Genomic DNA, 17,895 nt, shown 5'->3' with positions numbered 1-17,895 from the left:
AGGCATTAGAGATGTAGTAATGAGTGAAAAACACGCAGGATCTGTGGCCTGGTGTAGCTTAAGTCCCAGTAGGGGAGACCAATATTAATCAGATGACTACATGATGGCCAATGTGATACGCAGGGGGAAGAAATGAAGCAGAGGTCAGCATTGTGGTACAATGGGTTAAGTTGCTGCTTGTGACGCTGAAATCCATATCAGCCAGCATCCGTTCAAGTCCTGGCTGCTCCTCTTCTGACCCAGCTTCCTGACCATGCGCCTAGGAAGCCAGCAGATGATGGCCCAAGTTCTTGGGTCTCTGCCACCCATGTGGGAGACTTAGATGGAGTCCCAGGCTCCTGGCTTCAGCCTGGCCCAGCTCTGGCTGTTGCAGTCTTTAGGGGAGTGAACCAGTGGGTGGAGGATCTCTCACTCTGGGTCTCCCTCTCCCCCTCTTTCTCTCTCTCTCATGCTCTACATTTCAAATAAATAAATAAATCTTCAACCAAAAGAAAAAAAGAAAGAAAGCATAAAGCCCTCCTGACGCAGGACCTGACCTAGTCTTGGTGCGGCCAGAAGTCGATGTTCAGTGTTCTCCATCAGCTGTTGTGTGCTTGTGCAGTTGTTTTGTTTTTGTTTTTGAGTCCAAACATAGGAATTAAAAATTGTGTTTCATTTAAACTTAAGTTCTAGTCCATTTTGCCAATCTTTCAGGGTTGTATTTAACATCCAGTGTGTCAGGTATTCCTATTTGCTCGTGCAGCCTGTAGGTTTGAGAGCTACACTTCCACATTTTGATGCCAATCACTTTGTCCAACTCAAAGGGGCTCTCCAGTCCTGCCACCCACCACCACCAGCCTCCATCTGCAAACACTGAGCTCTGGGTTCACCTCTGTTCCACAGCACTGGGCAGCATTGCTTTCCTGGATTCATTTCTTCTTCTATTAGCCATAAAATATTCAAATATTTCCATGTGCGAGGTCTTGCAGAGTCTGGGGCATGTGTTCAGTCTTGGCCAGGACTTCACTAACTTAAAGTTGTTCTTTTCATTATTGTCTGTCCCAGGCATCGATTCTCTCTGGTCCCCAGGTGTTCATCCGTTGTCTTTGGAAGAAAAGATGGAATCAAATCAGGTGTTAAGTCACCCTCTTTCTCACCTGTCCCTTAAAGCTGCACCCTGCTACTTGTATAAAACCACCTTTCCCTTTCCATTTGTGTATTATAAGAGCAGAAGTGGGGGTGCAGGGCTCTGGGAGAGTCGGGGGACAGGCTAAAGCTGCAGTTCTCAAAGTGTGCCCTGGGACCCAGAGGGCCCCTGAGACTCTTTCAGGCCCTTCAAGTCCGCAGTATTTTTGCAATAGGATTTTGTTTGCTTTTTTTTTTTCTTATTGTCTCTCAAGTGTACAGTAGCATTTTCTAGTGGCTACAAATACTGTAATATCACAATAGACTAGATGCAGGTAGGAAAATCTAGCCATCTTCTATTAAAGCAGACATTAAAGGAATTTGCAACAACTCTTTTCACTAGCCTTTTTTTTCTATTTTGGAAAACATTTTTCTTTCAAACACATTACTAACATTTGGGCTTATTATTGACATTTTTAAGTGAGCTGATACTTCCCAGTTTTAATTTCTAATGCACTAAATCTTGATTGCAGTAACTCAGACAAAAGCTCTTTGGGATCCTTAGTGATTTTTAAGAGTGTAAAGGAGTCCTGAGGCCAAAAAAAGAAACTTCTGAGCTGGAGGATGGGGGGGGGGGGAGTGTTTCTCCTTGGTATCAGACATGACCCAGAGGGCAAGCTTAAGTCCGTGTCGCTCCTGACTCACACATCCAGCCTGTCCCAGGATGTGCCGGGAATGAGATGAGTGATTCCTTTGGAACAGTAGGGAATACCGCCCCTCACCTGGAGGAGGAGGTGTGCACAGGGCACCTCCTTGCTGCCGCGTTGGAGAGGCTTGGCCTGGGACAGCTCCTGAGGCTGTCCCAGGCTGGACCAGATTGCCAGGTGCTATGCTCAACACAGCCCGCAAAGCCTGGCTCCGGTCTCGGTCCATTTCCTTCCCAGAATCGCGGCACTGGAATCCTCAATCCATCTGCTCTCTGGGCTTGCCTCCTACTTGGTGTAATGAAGAGGGAGCTGGGTCTCAGGAGGCCGAGGTCTCAAGAGCCCAGGGTGGTAATCCTAGGCCAGATGTGCCAAGCCCGAGTGGTGTTCCAGGCCAGATGTGGAGCTGGGGGTGTGCCCAGCCCTATCCGAAGGCTCCGCTCTCTGCCCAACAGGGTCCTCCCTTTACTCCACACTCAGAGTGGAATCTGCAGCTCCAAGCAAGCGAAAACCTGTGAGCTTCCACCCCTGCTTCCCCTGGGGGACGCCATTGAGAGCCTCTGCAGCCACAGCCAGAGGTTTCAAAGGTCGCCCAAGCTGGGCGGATTAGAACAACACATCTCTGGCCCGACAGTGAAGTTGGCTGCCCGGCAGAAGGCAAGTTGCAACATCTGCGAGCAGTCAGAACAAAGCCCCTGAACTTTTTCTCTCTGGCCCCGGGCTCCGTGGCGTCCCCCAGCTCCTGCTTTGTCTGCGGCTCCCAGCCGGACCTCGGGCAGGAATCGCTGCTGCCCAGTGCAGGAAGCGTGGTGGCTGCCTGGCGTCCTGAAGCACGTGAGCGCTGCCGGGAAGAGGCCGCGGTAAGGTGCCTGCCGCGCACTGCCGGTGTGTGGCCCTGCCCCACTTTGGCCGGCACAGCTGAAGAGCGGCTCACTCCGGGATTAGTGGTGATTAGGGAATTTGTCAGGATTTGTGTGCCTTGCAGAGAGGATTAAGGTGGGCAGAGCGAGCTGTCAGTGCTGGGCGCATTTGCACGCGGGTGGTTTGGGTGCCTGAGGGTGCTGTGGGTGGGGAGGGTCCAGGGCACACCTCCGGGCCTGCTGGGAGCCCCTCCCTGTGGGAAGGTACGGTTTGTCCTGGAGACCCTGAGGTTTACCAGGTGCTTGGGGATCTTTTGTGGGAAGGGCACAGCTGGGTGCTGCAGGCTTGTTCTGCTGTACAACTTGATCCCCGGGTCTTTGACTTTTTTTTTCAAGTGTTTCTGCCTCAGAGTTGCCCTCTGTTTTGGCCACAGTTGAAAGCGTTCCATTCTGGGTTCAAGAGACAATTTGAAGTGCTTTTGATCAAATTAAAGTCAAATTAACTCAGCGCTTCTGCGAATGATTAATCAATTACGTTACTCATGAAAGCCTTACTTGGAAAGTGGGCTTTAGCGCAAGCATCCCTGCGGACGGCTTCCAGCTCTTGGACCACTGCTCTGTTTGACTTCTGCCCTGGTTTTTCCCCCCTCTCCCTGTCCTTTGAGCTACATTTTACTAAGTTCCACCACTCAGTGTTGCTCTGCCGATAGGGAAATGATAGACAAAATCACCCAGCCTCTCTGCTTTCCTCCAATTGTGGCTTGATGAAGGACTAGCAGGAGCAGGGATGGTTTGGCTTGATTTGTTTTATTGTTAATTTTTTTCCTGATAGAGCATTCCAAATATGTCACTGACCACTCACTGGCAGCATGGCAGGAATCTGTTTGTGCTGATGATGGCTGTGGGCAGGGCGCTGGCCCAAGGGTGGGTGGAGTTGTTTGGTGTGACCAGTCAGCTTGGGACTGGGCTCCGGTCCGACCCACGTGATCATTGAGTGATCCACCCCCAAAGCCTCCTCGAGGGGGGACTAGATGTTTCCCTGCTGTGTGGACCTGTCCGTTCCTTTCCTCACCTGAAGCCAGATCTCTTAGGGATGGTAGCTCCTGTGTTCTCTGGAGGCCGAGCACTTTGCTTCTGATGAGAGCATCTGGGATCCTCAGATTCAGGGGGAACTTAGGGGGTCTCCAGTCAGGAGATCTGGCAAGGATGGTGCACCTGATCTCACCGCTCCTGGTTTCCAGCCCCTCCCCCACCCCGCCCCTGAACACAGAGGAGAAAGAGTCTTGTGTCTTCCAAAGTCAGGCCTAGGAGTCACAGGGTAGGCACGTCCCCTGCTCCCCCTTCCTCTGTGTGACTCCCAAGCCTGTGCCTACACCTCTCCCATTACTGGAGACCATCTGGGCCATGGGAGCCTCCGGGAAGCCAGCAACTGCGATCAGACCTTCATCTGCTTTCCCCTTCCTCCCTCCCTTTCTCTCTTTCTCTCTCTCTCTCTTTCTTTCTTTCATAAATGTTTATTAACTTATTTGAAAGTCAGAGTTAGAGAGAGAGAGAGAGAGAGGAGAGACAGGGAGAAAGAAAGATCTTCCATCCTCTGGTCCACTCCCAAGGTGGCTGCAACCACCTTGTCTGAAGCCAGGAGCTTCTTCCAGGTCTCCCACGTGTGTGGCAGGGGCCCAAGCACTAGAGCCATCTTCCACTGTTTTTCCAGGCTTTAGCAGGGAGCTGGATCAGAAGTGGAGCAGCCCGAACCAGGGCGTGGGCCACAACCTCACCCTGTTTTCCACTTCTTGGCTGTGTGAGCATGGACAAGTGTAGCTCGCTTTTGTGAGAGGGGGATCATCGCAGTGCTGGGTGGTTGGGGTCTGGTGAGCAGGTGCTCAGCAGATGCTGGGTGCATGCACCTTGCTCGTTAAATGGCACAGCTAGAATGGACAGGGCAGTGCTGCAGGGAGCCGCCAGTCCTGTGCGCCCTCCTTGCCTCCAGCCACCGCTCCCTGTGGATAATTGGGCCAGCCTGGCCTTGTCACAGTCCCCGGAGTCATCACCCACGTCTGCCTGGCGGGAGACTGGCTTCCCTCTGGGAGGTGGATGCTGCTGGCCACCACCTACTGGCGCCTTTCATGCCGCACTGTGTTCTGTACACCCTCTCATCCAGACCCTCCTTTCCAGCTCGGGAGGTTGATGTTATCACTCCGACTGGATGGAAAAGGAAACAGGATGGGAGGGTCGAAGGTGCTGTGCTCAGCCCACAGCTGGAAAGCAGTGGTGTCTCTGGTTTGTGACAGGGTCACAGAAGTCTCATCTCCATGGTAGCTGCCTCCCACCTCCCCCAGCCCCGAGGTGTCCCCTCTCCTCAGCCCTGGGTCTCTGTGCAGGATATAAGGGCATCATTCCTTCCCTTCCCCTGGTTCCCACACTCAGCTCCACCAAGCACAACACATCTCAGAGAGAGTTGTTCACTGCTGTCTGTCTAGCACTTAGCTTGGCACCAGGCAGATGTCCAATAAATCTGTTTTAATTCAATGAGGGACTATGTCCTGATTTTTATCATTACCGTTATATCATGGCTACTTTTAAAAGGCTCTACACACACATACACACACACAAAACACACGATGATGCAAATATGAGAGTGAACCCCAACTGTTGAATCTAGGTGGTAGGGATTGGATGTACTCATATTCTTTTTTCTATCTTTCTATATGTTTGAAATTATCCATAGTAAATTTGTATTTAAAATGTATATATTATTAAGTTCATATCATAAGTTTATCTGGAAATATACATTCCTATAACTGAGATTCGAGTATGTTTAACCAATCCTCACTGTTGGAGATTTAGCTGGATTCATGGATGTCTAGCTTTTGCTATCAATGGTACAATTAATGTTCTTATATGTAAATGTTGGGCTATATCTCTGTTCTTTCCCTATAATGCATTTTTAAATGTAGGATTACTGGGAAAAGAAATGGACAGTTTTTCACTCTTTTTTTTTTGTTGTTGTTGTCAACTTGCTTTGCAGAAAGAGTGTAGCAATTTACAATCTCCTGTGGGAGAAGACAAGCATGCCCACCTCCCTGTGGTCTCTTCAGCACTGTGCAAAGAGCAGTTCAAGAGGTTCATGGAGAAAAGAAATGAAAAAAGTTTATTTGATGCAAAAAATATAGAAATTCATGCACGGCTCCTTCATAAGATGCTTTTTTCCATGAAGTTTTTGAAGGCTGTTTGTATGCATGGATTTCAAAACCTTTTGGCACCAAAATAAACTTATCCATGTTTTCTTTATTAAAAGAGAGATGCAGACAGACAGAGAGCATTCCCATCCCCTGGTTACCTCCACAGATGTCCACAGTAGCTAGGGGGATGAGGCTGGGAGCCAGGAACTCAGTCTGTGCCTTGCATGTGGTTGTCAGGAACCCAATTACTTGAGACATCACCTGTTGCTTCCTAGGGTGTGCATCAGCTGGGAACCGGAGTCAGGAACTAGAGCCAGGTATCAGACCCAGGTGCTCCAATGTGGGATGCATGTGTCCTATCCAACATCTTCATCACTAGGCCAAATGCCCACCCAAAGTAAATATATCTTTTAATTCTATTTCCCACAAGATTTTTTAAGTTTTTTTTTTATTTATTTGCAAGTCAGATTTACAGAGAGAGAGAGAGAGAGAGAGAGACAGACAGACAGACAGAGAGATATTGCATCCTCTGGTTCACTCCTTAAATGGCTGGGCCAGGCTGAAGCCAGGAGCCAGGAGCCAGGAGCTGGGAGCTGGGAGCTTCATCCTGGTCTCCCACTTCCCACAGACTTTTAGAAGACCCTTCCTGCATTACCTTTCCATTTAAATGTCAGTTTGGTCAATCAAAAAATAGTAGCGTGTTCTTAATTTTCACCCTTAGATTATAATTGGGTCCAGGCAGTGTTTTTTATTGTTTGCTTGTCATTTGTGTTCTGTGTGCTCTCCAAGCTGAAACTTCTGCCTGCTTATCTGCCACGCAGTTTTCTTCTTGTATGTGAAATATTCTAGTTCTTATTTCATCGCAGATTGTCCTCTGTCTCTTAGTGTCGTACCCAACACTTTAATTCTATATGGCAGCAGCTCTTAGCATCTTCTGAGTTGTCATCACGACACCTGACCCTCTTCCCATCAGCCCATGCTGCCGCCACAGGAGGCAAGCGATCACACTAGTTCACCGTGCATGTATGGTGGATTTCAAATTTCTACTTGACGGGAAAGGAAAACAAAGTAGACAGAGTTGAAGTCCTTGCCCAGCCCAAAGTACAGCTCAAGAGCACAGCCCAGGTGCTGCCAGATGCCTGGGTTCAAGTGCCAGTTCTGCCCCCTATTGAAATCACTGGGCCTTGGGTTGCTAAGCCATATGGAAGGTGACAAGGTCACAGAATGTCATCGTAAGGAGAAAGTGAAGTGAATATTACTAATAAAGTGCTTAGTACAGTTCCTGATGTCTGTGAAGTGTTTGATTTTGTTAACCTGCTGCAGTGAGCCTGTGAGTCTTATCATTTGCAAAGGAATTTTGTTTGCAAAGCGACTTTCATATCAGTGAAAGAGAAAGCCAGCTTTGTCAAGCAGAGGATGTGCTTACAAACAAACCTGGTCACTCTGTTGCTTTAATGAAAAATTCAAGAGATATAGACATATTTTTGTTAGATAGTGCTAAATTTATTTCAAAATAAGCAGACTTATTATATGCCCCAGAGACCCCTGCTCATTTGTATCGGTTCACCTGACTCGCAGCATGGGACTTAGCCTGAGACCAAATAGCTAAAGAAAATGAAAAGAATAAATTTTCCCTTCTGTTCAGCAGGTGTTTGCCCCCTGCCTGTGGTAGGCCAGGCACCAAGGATTTTGTGCTGAGTTAAATGTGGTCCCAGGCTGAGAAGGCTGCCCCCTGGACTTGGAGCCTGGAACAGGGATACTGAGGATGTGTTGCAGGTGGTGACAGCAGGTGTCCAGTGGTCCCGACTGGGGTCGGACCACCTAGCTTCTCTGAACTGCAGCCTTTTCCTCAGCCTGGCTCTCCAGGCATTCCCATGGGCCTTGGAAGTGCTACTCCTGCCCCTCTTGATGGCTCCCTCTTCCTTTATGAGAACCAGAGCCACTGCCTTCGGCTTGCATCCAAGAGCTCAGGATCACATCTGTGAAGACTCCACTTTCTGAATCTGCCCCCCAAGGTGGGATGTTCTCCCAAGCCTGCCTCTGTCCCTTCGCTCAGCCACAAGTGCTCAGTGTAGATGGCCATTCCGCAGTCACTGCACGCACTGGCTACTGCATACAGGTTTTAGAAGCCACCGTATTGTGAAACTCTGAAAATCAGCTTCTTGCTCTGTTCACATGCCCAGAAGAAGAGCGCAGTGGGCAGATGGGAAGTTCCCCGGAAGGTTTGGAGGAGGCAGCTGGGGTCTGGGACGGGCACTGCCATTCCCTGGCAACTTGTATGTCAAAGACATGGAGCCTCTAAGTTTCCAGAGAAGGAGTCCAGGGGGACGCTGCCCTGGCTGGGTGCCTACTGTAGCCCCGTGCCGCACTGCCGGACTGGGCATGCAGGTGTCTGAAGGGATGACAGTGCCATGCTTATCTGATGTCCCCTTGTCCTCTCTTTCCTTTCTGCAGGCCATGGGGGATGTGAAGCTGGCTGCCTCTTCACACGTTTCTAAAGCCTCCCTCAGTATGGATCCCTCAAGAGTCGGCTCCATGCCCCTGGCCGAGGCCCCTGCCTTCATTTCGCCCCCTCGGAACCTCTGTGTCAAAGAAGGCGCCACTGCCAAGTTTGAAGGGAGGGTAAGAGACGTGTGGCTGGGTGGGGAGGCTGGGCAGCTAGGCGGGCTGGATCCGGCAGGAGGCCTGTTTTCATGTGCATCTTCATATGCAGTGAGCAGGGCCACTTGGCTCATCCTTTTTTGTTTATGGTGGACTTGGGTCTGTGTTGGAGAACTCAGGGATAAGAGGGATGCTGCACACTGACCATTCTGAGATATTTTGCTGTTAACATGGATTACATTCTGAGTACATGCTGCCTAATTATAGAAGCAAACATGGCTCGGTAGCCTGGGTTGAAACACGTGCCCTGCCCTCAAATCAGGACAGCTGAGAACGAGCTGTGAGTTTTTTGTCACCTCTTCCCTGAGAAGACCAAATAGTCCACTGAACCACTTGTGCACCCGTGTAGTGACCCAGAGTGGGGGACGGGACACCAGACCCCTGACTATAGTTCTGTTACTTTGCAAATGGTCCCTGGTCTCTTAAACTTTATGTATTTTTTAAAGATTTATTTATTTGTTTGAAAATCAGAGTTATGGGATGAGGGGGCAGAGAGAGATCTTCTATCCACTGGTTCATTCCCCAGATGGTCACAACAGCCCAAGGCTGGGCTAGGCCAAAGCCAGGAGCCAGAAGCTTCTTCTGGGTCTCCCATGTGAGTGACAGGGTCCCAAGCACTTGAGCCACCTACTGTTGCTTTCCCAGGCACATTAGCAGGGAGCTGGATTGGAAGTGGAGCAGCTGGGACTCGAACTGGTGCCCATATGGGATGCCGGCATCACAGGCAAGAGGCTTTACCCACTGTGTGATAACGAGGGCCCTGATCTCTTGTTCTTACTGGGCCTCCATTTTTTTTTCTGCAAACGGGCATGGCAATTCCTTGTGTGCATTGGACAAAAGATGAGGAGAAGGTGAGAACATTGAAGAAAGAATATCTCATGTTGAGCCCAATGGGAAGACTTGGAGTAAGTGGCTGGGAGCCCAGCAGGGTGTGAAGTCAACCTGACACTGAGATACATGAGGACATCAGGGAGGTTTGCAAGGAATGTCATGCGATCAATCACATGGACCTACCCCCCCAGGACATGCTTTAGAAGCAAGAACACTTTGATCTGGGCACTTGCAAAAGACAAGGTTGAGAGAAACCCATGAGTTGCACTTTGACTTCATGATGCAGGAGTGAGCTCTAGGAAGTTTGTAGACAGATGGCTCTCCTGGAACAGTGCCGTGTCTTGCCTTTAATTAAGCAGCAGGTGTGACCACATGGTAGTCTGGAGAATACAGGGACTGCTGCCTCGATATTGGCCTGGGCTGCACTGCACTGTGTGCCAGGCACAGGCCTGTCTCCTTTTATTTTGTTAAGATTTATTTTATTTATTTGAAAGGCAGAGTTACAGAGAGAGATGGAAGTAGAGAGATGTTTCATCTGCTGGTTCACTCCCCAAATGGCTACAACCATCAGGGCTGGGCCAAGCTGAAGTCTGGAGCCAGAAGCTTCATCTGGGTCTCCCATAAGGGTGCAGGGGCCCAAGCACTTGGGCCATTTTCTGCTGCTTTCCCAGGTCATTAGCAGGGAGCTGGATCAGAAGTAGAGCAGCCAGGACTCAAACCTGTGCCCACATGGGATGCTGGCATGGCAGTTGGTGGCTTAACCCACTGCACCACAATGCTGACCCCAGACGTGTCTCCTTCAGACTGCTTGCTAATGCATCTGACCTCGTAGTCCTGTCTGTCTTCTACTTGGGGCATGGCTGATGATGCTTCTAGGAGCGTGCTTCTGCTTTTTGGTGTTGCCCTGACTCTGGTCCCCTGTCCTTTCATCCCCACAGCTGTGGGAAAGAAAGGGCAAGAGCAATCCCTTGGGGTTCAGAAGTGATGTAGACGACCAAAAAAGGGAAAAAAGTCCTGATGTGTGCTGCAGCATGGATGAACGCTGAAAGCGTTCTGCTAAGGGAGACAGATGCACACGGCGCAGCTTACCCTGTCCACTGATGTGAAATGTCCAGAAGAGGCAGCTCCGCGGAGAGGGCCTGCATCCTGGTTGCTCTGGGTGGGGGCGGAGTGGGGAGCATGGAGACATTCTGGTGGCGATTGTGTGACTTTGTGACTGTACTCCTGAAACAGCAAATCTCACACTGCCCACATTAAAACTAAACACCTGAGCAATGGACTAGACAGCAAAACTGATCGCATCTCCTCTCCCATCTCCCTGCCTGCTGCGTCTGAGACAAGCCCTTCCCCCACCCAGACAAGCACGCAGTGGAGAGATGGCGATGCCTTGGCCTCCTGTGCGGAGGAGCCGGCCCTCTTAGTCATGTGACGTGACCCCTTCACAGGGGCCTGGACTCTACACCGTCCTGGACTCCACTGAGCACCAGCCTGGAGCCCACACACGGCAGCGTTGTGCTGCTCCATGCTACTCCTTCTAGCAATACCAGGCTTCCTTATCAGGGGATGACAGCTTCTCTTTCTGTATTTCTGGGGTGTGAGAAGAGAAGTTGGCAGGTAGTAAAAGTACTTCGTTAAAGTCAAAAAGGGTAATAATATAGTATTTTTATTCATGGGTAGAAATGTGTGTCACATAAATTTAACCATCTTCGAGTCAACAGGAGCAGGCATTAGTTTGGCAGCTGAGATGCCCACATCCCATATTGTACTGCCTGGGCTCCACACCCACCTCTGGCTCCTGCCTGCAGCTTCCTGCTATTGCAGACCCTAGGAGGTAGTGGTGGTGGCTCAAGTCCGTGCTTAGGTCCTTGCCACCCACGTGGGAGACCTAGATCCTGCTCCCAGCTCCCAACTTCAGTGCCATTGTGGGTATTTGGAGAGTGCATAGCAAAGGGGAGCACGCTCTCTCGCTCTCACTTCTTCTCTCTTTCTCACTCACTCTCACTTCCTCTCTGTCTCTGCCTCTCAAATGAATAAAATTTAATAGTGAACAGTTCAGAGTCACTGAATGCATTCACAGTGTTGACTCTATTATCCTTAGAGCATTTTTTATGTGAGCATTCTGGTTTACTTATGCAATGGCACTTCAGAGAGTTTGTGGAAAATGTGTATTATGAAAAAAACCTATGCATGGATTTCAAAACTTTTTGCAGCAAAATAGGCTTATCTTTTAATTCCACTTTCCCCAAGCTTTTTGAAGCGCCCTTGTGTTGATGACATTGTTGATTTTGGCGTTCCGCGGGGACTGTCAGCCAGGAGAGTGTTCCTGAAAGTCACACCACAGTGCTCCCTCACCGCCTTCCACCTGCCTGGAATTAACCCAGAAGAGCACTGTGGCAGCACGGTGATGTCTGGTGTGGGCCGAGTATTTGAGAGAGGGAAATGCAGAGGCAGAAGCTAGAGAAGAAAGAGCTCAGTAAATCGGAGGGTTGCACATGCGCATTGTTCCTGCTGCAAAGGACACAAAGGAATGTTTGGCATCAGGGAACGGCCACCTCCGAGGATCCCAGAATGAGGAAGCTGGTTGTGTTGATACCAGAGATGGAGTGAAGGGGGGATGTTCCTGATAAGAGAAGATAGAAGTAAGATGACGTTGACCTGGAGTGACAAGGGCTTTGAGGGGGAATTGCCAGTTATAAAAGACCAAGCACAAATGTGGGAACCCTCTGGGCACCATCATTGGTGCCTCTTGACCCTGCCTGCTGCAGCCCCTCCCTCGGGACCCCGGGAGGCATCCTGTTTCAGGTGCTCACTCTGCACCAGCCAGTCCAGCTGGTGTCTGTCTCATGACGACCTCAGCCCCCTGGTAACCTGGCTCTGGCAGCATCTCCTCCAGGTGAGCATGCCTTCCAGCTGCTTCTTGGGCGCAGGCCAGTCCTCAGCACAGTGCAGGAAGCCTCCTCATCCTCACTGTTGCCACTTTGCTCCCCTCTTTAAAAAATTTCCACCACCAGGGGTGGGTCCAAGGACTTGCAGCTTCTTCTGAGGTTGGTGCAGGAAGCCTCCCATCTCCCTTGGCTGAGAAGCACAGTGCACACCAGAGATAGAGACAGTTATAAAGCTTCCAGTTTCCTACTGCCCTCTGAGCGGGTTCAACTTTGTGCTTTTTTGTTTTCATTCTGAAAAGAGATACAAATTATTGCCTGGCCTTCCCCTTTTTATGGGAGAGGACTTCATCCCTTCCTCCAACAAAGCTCTCTTTGTTTTTTAAGATTCTTTTTTTTTTTTTTTTTTTGAAAAGCAACAGAGAGAGAGATCTTCAATATGCTAGTTCACTCCCGAAATAGCTGCAACAGCTGGGGCTGGGCCAGGCTGAAGCTGGGAGCCGGGCGCTTCACCTGGGTCTCCTGCATGGGTGGCAGGTCCCAAGCCCTTGGGCTGTTCTCCACTGCTTTCCTGGGCACACTGATAGGGAGCTGGATCAGAAGCACAGCAGCCAAGACTCAAACCTGCACTGTGATGTGGGGTGCCAGCATGCAGGTGACAGCTTAACCTGCTGCACCCCAGTGCTGGCCTCAGAGCTCTCCTTTCTTTCGGGTGACATTAGGGTGGGACTCCAGGTGCCCCCTGTGGCTTTTCCACCTGTGGCAGATCCTCTGGCGGCCGGTGCATAACCATGTCATGGCCCTAGCCTTTTCCATGCTAGAGGTCACTGTAGAGGCTTCCCTTGCTGCTCAGTGATACATTTGGGCTGAGGTCAGTTCCAGAGCTTCTGGAAAAGCTTTTTTATAACTAAAAGAAAAATAAAAAGACATCACTGGTGCCTTCCTGTTCCATCTTCACCCTGCTTCCTGCCTTGTATCCAGATGCAATGCCTGGTGCTGTAGCAACCGTTTAAAAGCCATGAGGCAACAAGCGAGCACACTAAGGATTGCTTGGAGGTAGGGGCCCAGCAGTGGAGGGAGCAGCAAGACCAGCAGCTGAGACAAGACTCCTGAGCCCGAAGATGGCCTCAGATAAGATCTTTGGCTGTGCTTATTCACACGGGGAATTTATGAAAGTATTCATGATAAGCAGTAATGAGATGCACTTGCAGATAGTATCTCCCTAAATGATGGGAATAAACTGCGGAGAAAACATAGCACCGAGATAGATGAAAACTCTGTCTCAGTCACTTCCCAGTCTCCTGACATGGTGCAGTGCCTTGCCCATAGCTGAATGTGGCCCCGCAGTACAGTCATCCTTCAAGAATTCAGTGCTCCCCAGCTGTGGCCTTTTGGCCTGGACCACAGGACCTAGGGTTTATGTCAGCCACATGGGCTTCGGGGGGCATCACTGTCATTCCGGAGCAGCTGCCGTTGGGTGAGGGCCTACTGATCTGGCCACGGCCACCATCCCATCAAATGTGAGCTTTTTACCACATCAGTACCAACTTTTATACCAAGGCAACAGAGCCCTCACCCTGAGCCCAGGCGGATCCTCCCCACAGCGCAGGACACCTGTCTGCCCCCAGGTCTGCCCTCCCGAGCCAAGCCAGGCCTCATGTGCTGGGTGTTCAGGACCGTGGCGTTTTCTACCAAGTGGTCCTGAGCATGCATCGAAGGCCTGGGTGGGCCTCTCCCCGTGGCAGGATGTGCTAGGCCTGTGGGGGTGACTGAGGGGTGGCCACTTGCTTTGGGGACAGCAAGGGAAATGAGGTTCAGACAGGGGCTCTGCTGTGTGCTCACATGCCTAGGAGAACCCCTGCCATGCGGGATGTAAGCAGGGTGGGAAGAGAAGTGCCCAGGACCTAGCCACCACCAGTGTTCCCTGCAGGCTTCAGAGCAGCTGGGGCTCCTTGTGTGTAGGCAGCCAGGGCCCCGTGGTGGTTGTGTTGTTGCCCATGCTGGCACCCACAGTGTTGACGGGCTGCTTCTCCCACCACAGAGTCAAGCATGGAGAGGTATGGTGGGAAAATATGGACGACTAGAGGTTTCTTCCTCTCGGCCCTGACTTATCACAAAAAAAGCAAGCATAGTGACCGGCCCTGACTGTGCCGGAAATCTGATGACTGACACTAGAGTACCTCTTGAGATGCACAGCCCACAGGAGGTTTCAGGCCAGATGGTTGATGGAAAGGCAGGAGGAAGTGGCCTGTCTATGTGTAAGCCATGGAGGGTGGAGGAGCAGAGTGTGAGAAGCCCTGACCCATAGAAGCAGCAATAATTCCTCCATCTCCACCTTCAACAACAGTAGTGTCCTTCTCCCAGCCACTTCTTCCCTGTTCACTTCCAACTCGGAAGTCATCAACTGAGGCCAGTATTGTGGCATGGCAGTTAAGCCGCTGCCTGGAACACCGGCTACCCATGTAGGAGTGCTGGCTCAAGTCCTGGCTGCTCTGCTTCCTATCCAGCTCCCTGCCAATGCACCTGGGAAGGCAGCAGATGATGGCCCATGTCCTCAGGCCTCTGCCACCCACATGGGAGATCTGGATGGAGTCCAAGGCTCCTTGCTTCAGGCTGGCCCAGCCCTAGCTGTTGCAGCCATTTGAGGAGTAAAACAGTAGATAGAAGATCTCTCAGTCTCTCTCTATCACTCTGCCTTTCAAATAAATAAAATAAATCTTTAAAAAAACATTGTCACTTGCTATGTTTGGCACCAGGAGAAATTTGAAGGGAGTGTTGGACCTGCACCCAACGTGTAGGAGCCTTGGTGATGGGTTCTGAAGAAGAGTGTGTGCATGTAAAAAAGCAGATGTGACCGTGTGTGTAACGAGTTGCTTGAACTCATTCTCTGAGCCTTTGCACTGTAGGAAGTTAGAAGAGGTTATGTGAGGCTTGCAGTGGCTTGGAAACGTGTCGTGCTTGTAGCTGATGCCCTTCCAGTTCTTTCTGCTCTTACGTAAGTGACCTCCCTAAAGTGCAGGTCTGACTCTGCCACCCCTGTTTCCTGTCCTTGGACCCAGGACGGCTTCCTTTTGCGTGAAGCTCTCCAGCACCATCTGAAAGGTCATTGTGATCAGCCCCCAGCTTTCCTGCGTTGTCTCCTTGGCCTCCCTTCTCTTGTTGGACTTCAAAAAGTTCATGGAAAATGGAATTAAAAGGCAAGTTTATTCGGGCGCAGAAAGTTTGAAATCCAGGCAGAGTTTTTTCATAACACACATTTTCCATAAACTGTTTTGAAGGCGCCTGGATAGATCTGAGCTCTAGTGCCACTCCCCCAGCCCACCACCTGGCAGAGAAAGAGTAAACAAGAAAACTCCTTAATCTCTCATGTTGGCTTGGGCTAGGAGAGTGATAGGAAGGGAACCAGCGCTTGTTGATGGCTTGTCAGGTCAGGCTTGCAATCCTAGTCATCTTATCCTCGTCCTAAGGTGGCTTTCAACCCCATTCAGCAGAGTGGGCACTCAGTGACTCCAGCACTTGCCAAGGTTGTGCCAGCAAGCAGTGGAGCCAGTGCTTTGGGACCCTGATCTCCTGTTCCTTCAGCCACATGCTACGCCCTCTTTCTTTCTTTTTTTTTAAACTTTTATTTAATAAATATAAATTTTGAAAGTACAACTTTTGCATTATAGCAATCCCCCCCCATAACCACCCTCCCACCCACAAACCATCCCATCTCCTACTCCCTCTCCCATCCCATTCTTCATTAAGATTCATTTTAATTACCTTTATATACAGAAGATCAACTTTGCATATACTAAGAAACATTTCAACAGTTTGCACCCTCACAGACACACAAAGTATGAAGTGCTGTTTGAAGACTAGTTTTACCATTAATTTGCATAGTACAACACCTTAAGGACAGAGGTCCTACATGGAGAGAAAGTGCACAGTGACTCCCGTTGTTGATTTAGCAGTTGACACTCTTATTTACGATGTCAGTAATCACCGGAGGCTCTTGTCATGAGCTGCCAAGGCTATGGAGCTGTCCCCCTTTCATGTGTCTCAGCTGGCTCCTAAACTCAGTGGCCATTCCTTACTGCTCTGTGCCCCCAGAGCAGCACAGTGCCTGCCACAATGGGGCTCACAGCTGTTTGGGTCTCCCGGGGAGCACCAACGGGGTGCAGGTCTGAGACGCAGCCCCTACCCGGCCAGCCCACAGGGGTGCCTCAAGGGTCCCGTCGGGTCACCACTCGCCTGCCCCCTTCCCTCCCTCAGGTTGTGCCTGTATCAAGAATGCCCTTTTCCCTCCTTCTTACCCAGCCTCAAGATTCAATTTACATTCTGCCTCCTTCAGGCTGCTTTCCTTAAGCATGTTTATTTTTAAAACATTTCATTAAAGAACCACGGTTCTAGGATGTGGATGATTGCCAATAATCACATAAGGTCATTGGTGAGTGATAGCCACAGGAAAGAGCCGGCCACGTTGGCCTTTGAAAATATATTATTGGCTAATGATCTCTGTGCCTATAACTTTGTTATAAAGAAAAAGAGCATTTCAATGTAAGGCTATTTTTAAAACAAAAATGCAAACAAAAGAACTAGAAGCATTTTGGCGTGATGCTTGCGTCCACTCCCTAGAGGGAGCCGCTGATAGCAGTGTGGGGATCTCACTGGTTGAGGTAAATATGGGCATACACCTGCGTCCTGCGTCGGCCCTCGTGGACACACAGGGGCCCCCGTGGAGGCACTGCTCCTGCTTCACTGAAAGTCTTGCATTCTTTTTCACGTTAGCATGTAACCTCTCCCAGACCCGGCCCTGAGCTGTGTAGCCCTTGCTCTCCCTCCCCTGAATCCCTATATACTTACATGTACTTTTAGGACTCACTGTTACTATTTGCTAATTCTTTTTTGTGTGCAGGTGTGTGTGTGCATCTAGCTTTATTATCTTCATAATGAAATAGGTAAAAGAAATGATTTCCAACTTCTTTCCCAGTCCCAAATTAATTCTATGACTTAAGTTTTTTTGGGTGGTTACTCTAATGATTATTTCAAAAACTGAAGCTCATCAGTAAATTGTTCTTTTTATCCCCTCAGCAAGCAAACAAAACAAAAAAGAACAAATTATGTGTACAGTTAATATAAAAATCAAGGAAAATGACACGCTGAAATATTAATGATTAACTATACAAAAGTAGGAAATTTGGGAAGAGAAAGGTTAGTTTTTTTACAGTGTAAATAATGAGTAAGTGTTATTTTTAAAATGATTTTTAAAATCACTTTTGGCTTTTTGGCTAAGATCAAGTGTAAAATGATTTTTAAACATAGTAACAGGAAATAATACTAGAACTATATAACATCTAGATTTTACTGGCTTAGTAGCAGTTTCCAAGGTAAGCTCAGAAATCAGTTTGCACTAGTAAAGATTTCACTCCCGAGTCCGGCACTGCAGCGAAAGTTGATTTGTTCCGTGCGTGGCTGGGACGCACGGAGGCTGGAGGCGGCTTCCGGAGAGTTGTGGGTCAGGTGACTGCTGCGTGGTAAGGAAGTATAAACCGTGCAGTGTTGGGCACAAGAGCTCACCCTGGGATAAGGGAGGCCGGTGTCCTCATTGTTTTGTGTCTCCCTAAGGTCTCTCTGTGCTCCGTGGGGGTTGGAGCAGACAGGACATTCCTAGGGTCTGAGTCATGGTGGAATA

General features: G+C 49.7%; 1 protein-coding gene across 3 annotated transcripts in view; it reads left to right on the top strand.

Moving 5' to 3' along the window:
• MYLK (myosin light chain kinase) overlaps positions 1-17,895 on the top strand; it is a 263,559-nt gene that overhangs the window by 77,274 nt on the left and 168,390 nt on the right. For 2 of the 3 annotated variants that reach the window (XM_062208970.1, XM_062208954.1), the window contains exons 1-2: positions 2,495-2,668; positions 8,302-8,469. In XM_062208970.1, the coding sequence (XP_062064954.1) occupies positions 8,305-8,469 (165 nt within the window). In that variant the 5' untranslated portion in view covers positions 2,495-2,668; positions 8,302-8,304. Of the gene's footprint in view, positions 1-2,494; positions 2,669-8,301; positions 8,470-17,895 lie in introns of those variants that run through there. The other variant, XM_062208961.1, reaches the window with a different exon arrangement.

The sequence above is a fragment of the Lepus europaeus genome, chromosome 2 (genome assembly GCF_033115175.1).
Source record: "Lepus europaeus isolate LE1 chromosome 2, mLepTim1.pri, whole genome shotgun sequence".
In the NCBI taxonomy this organism is placed as follows: Eukaryota; Metazoa; Chordata; class Mammalia; order Lagomorpha; family Leporidae; genus Lepus; species Lepus europaeus.
This window is presented reverse-complemented; position numbering and strand designations above follow the sequence as displayed.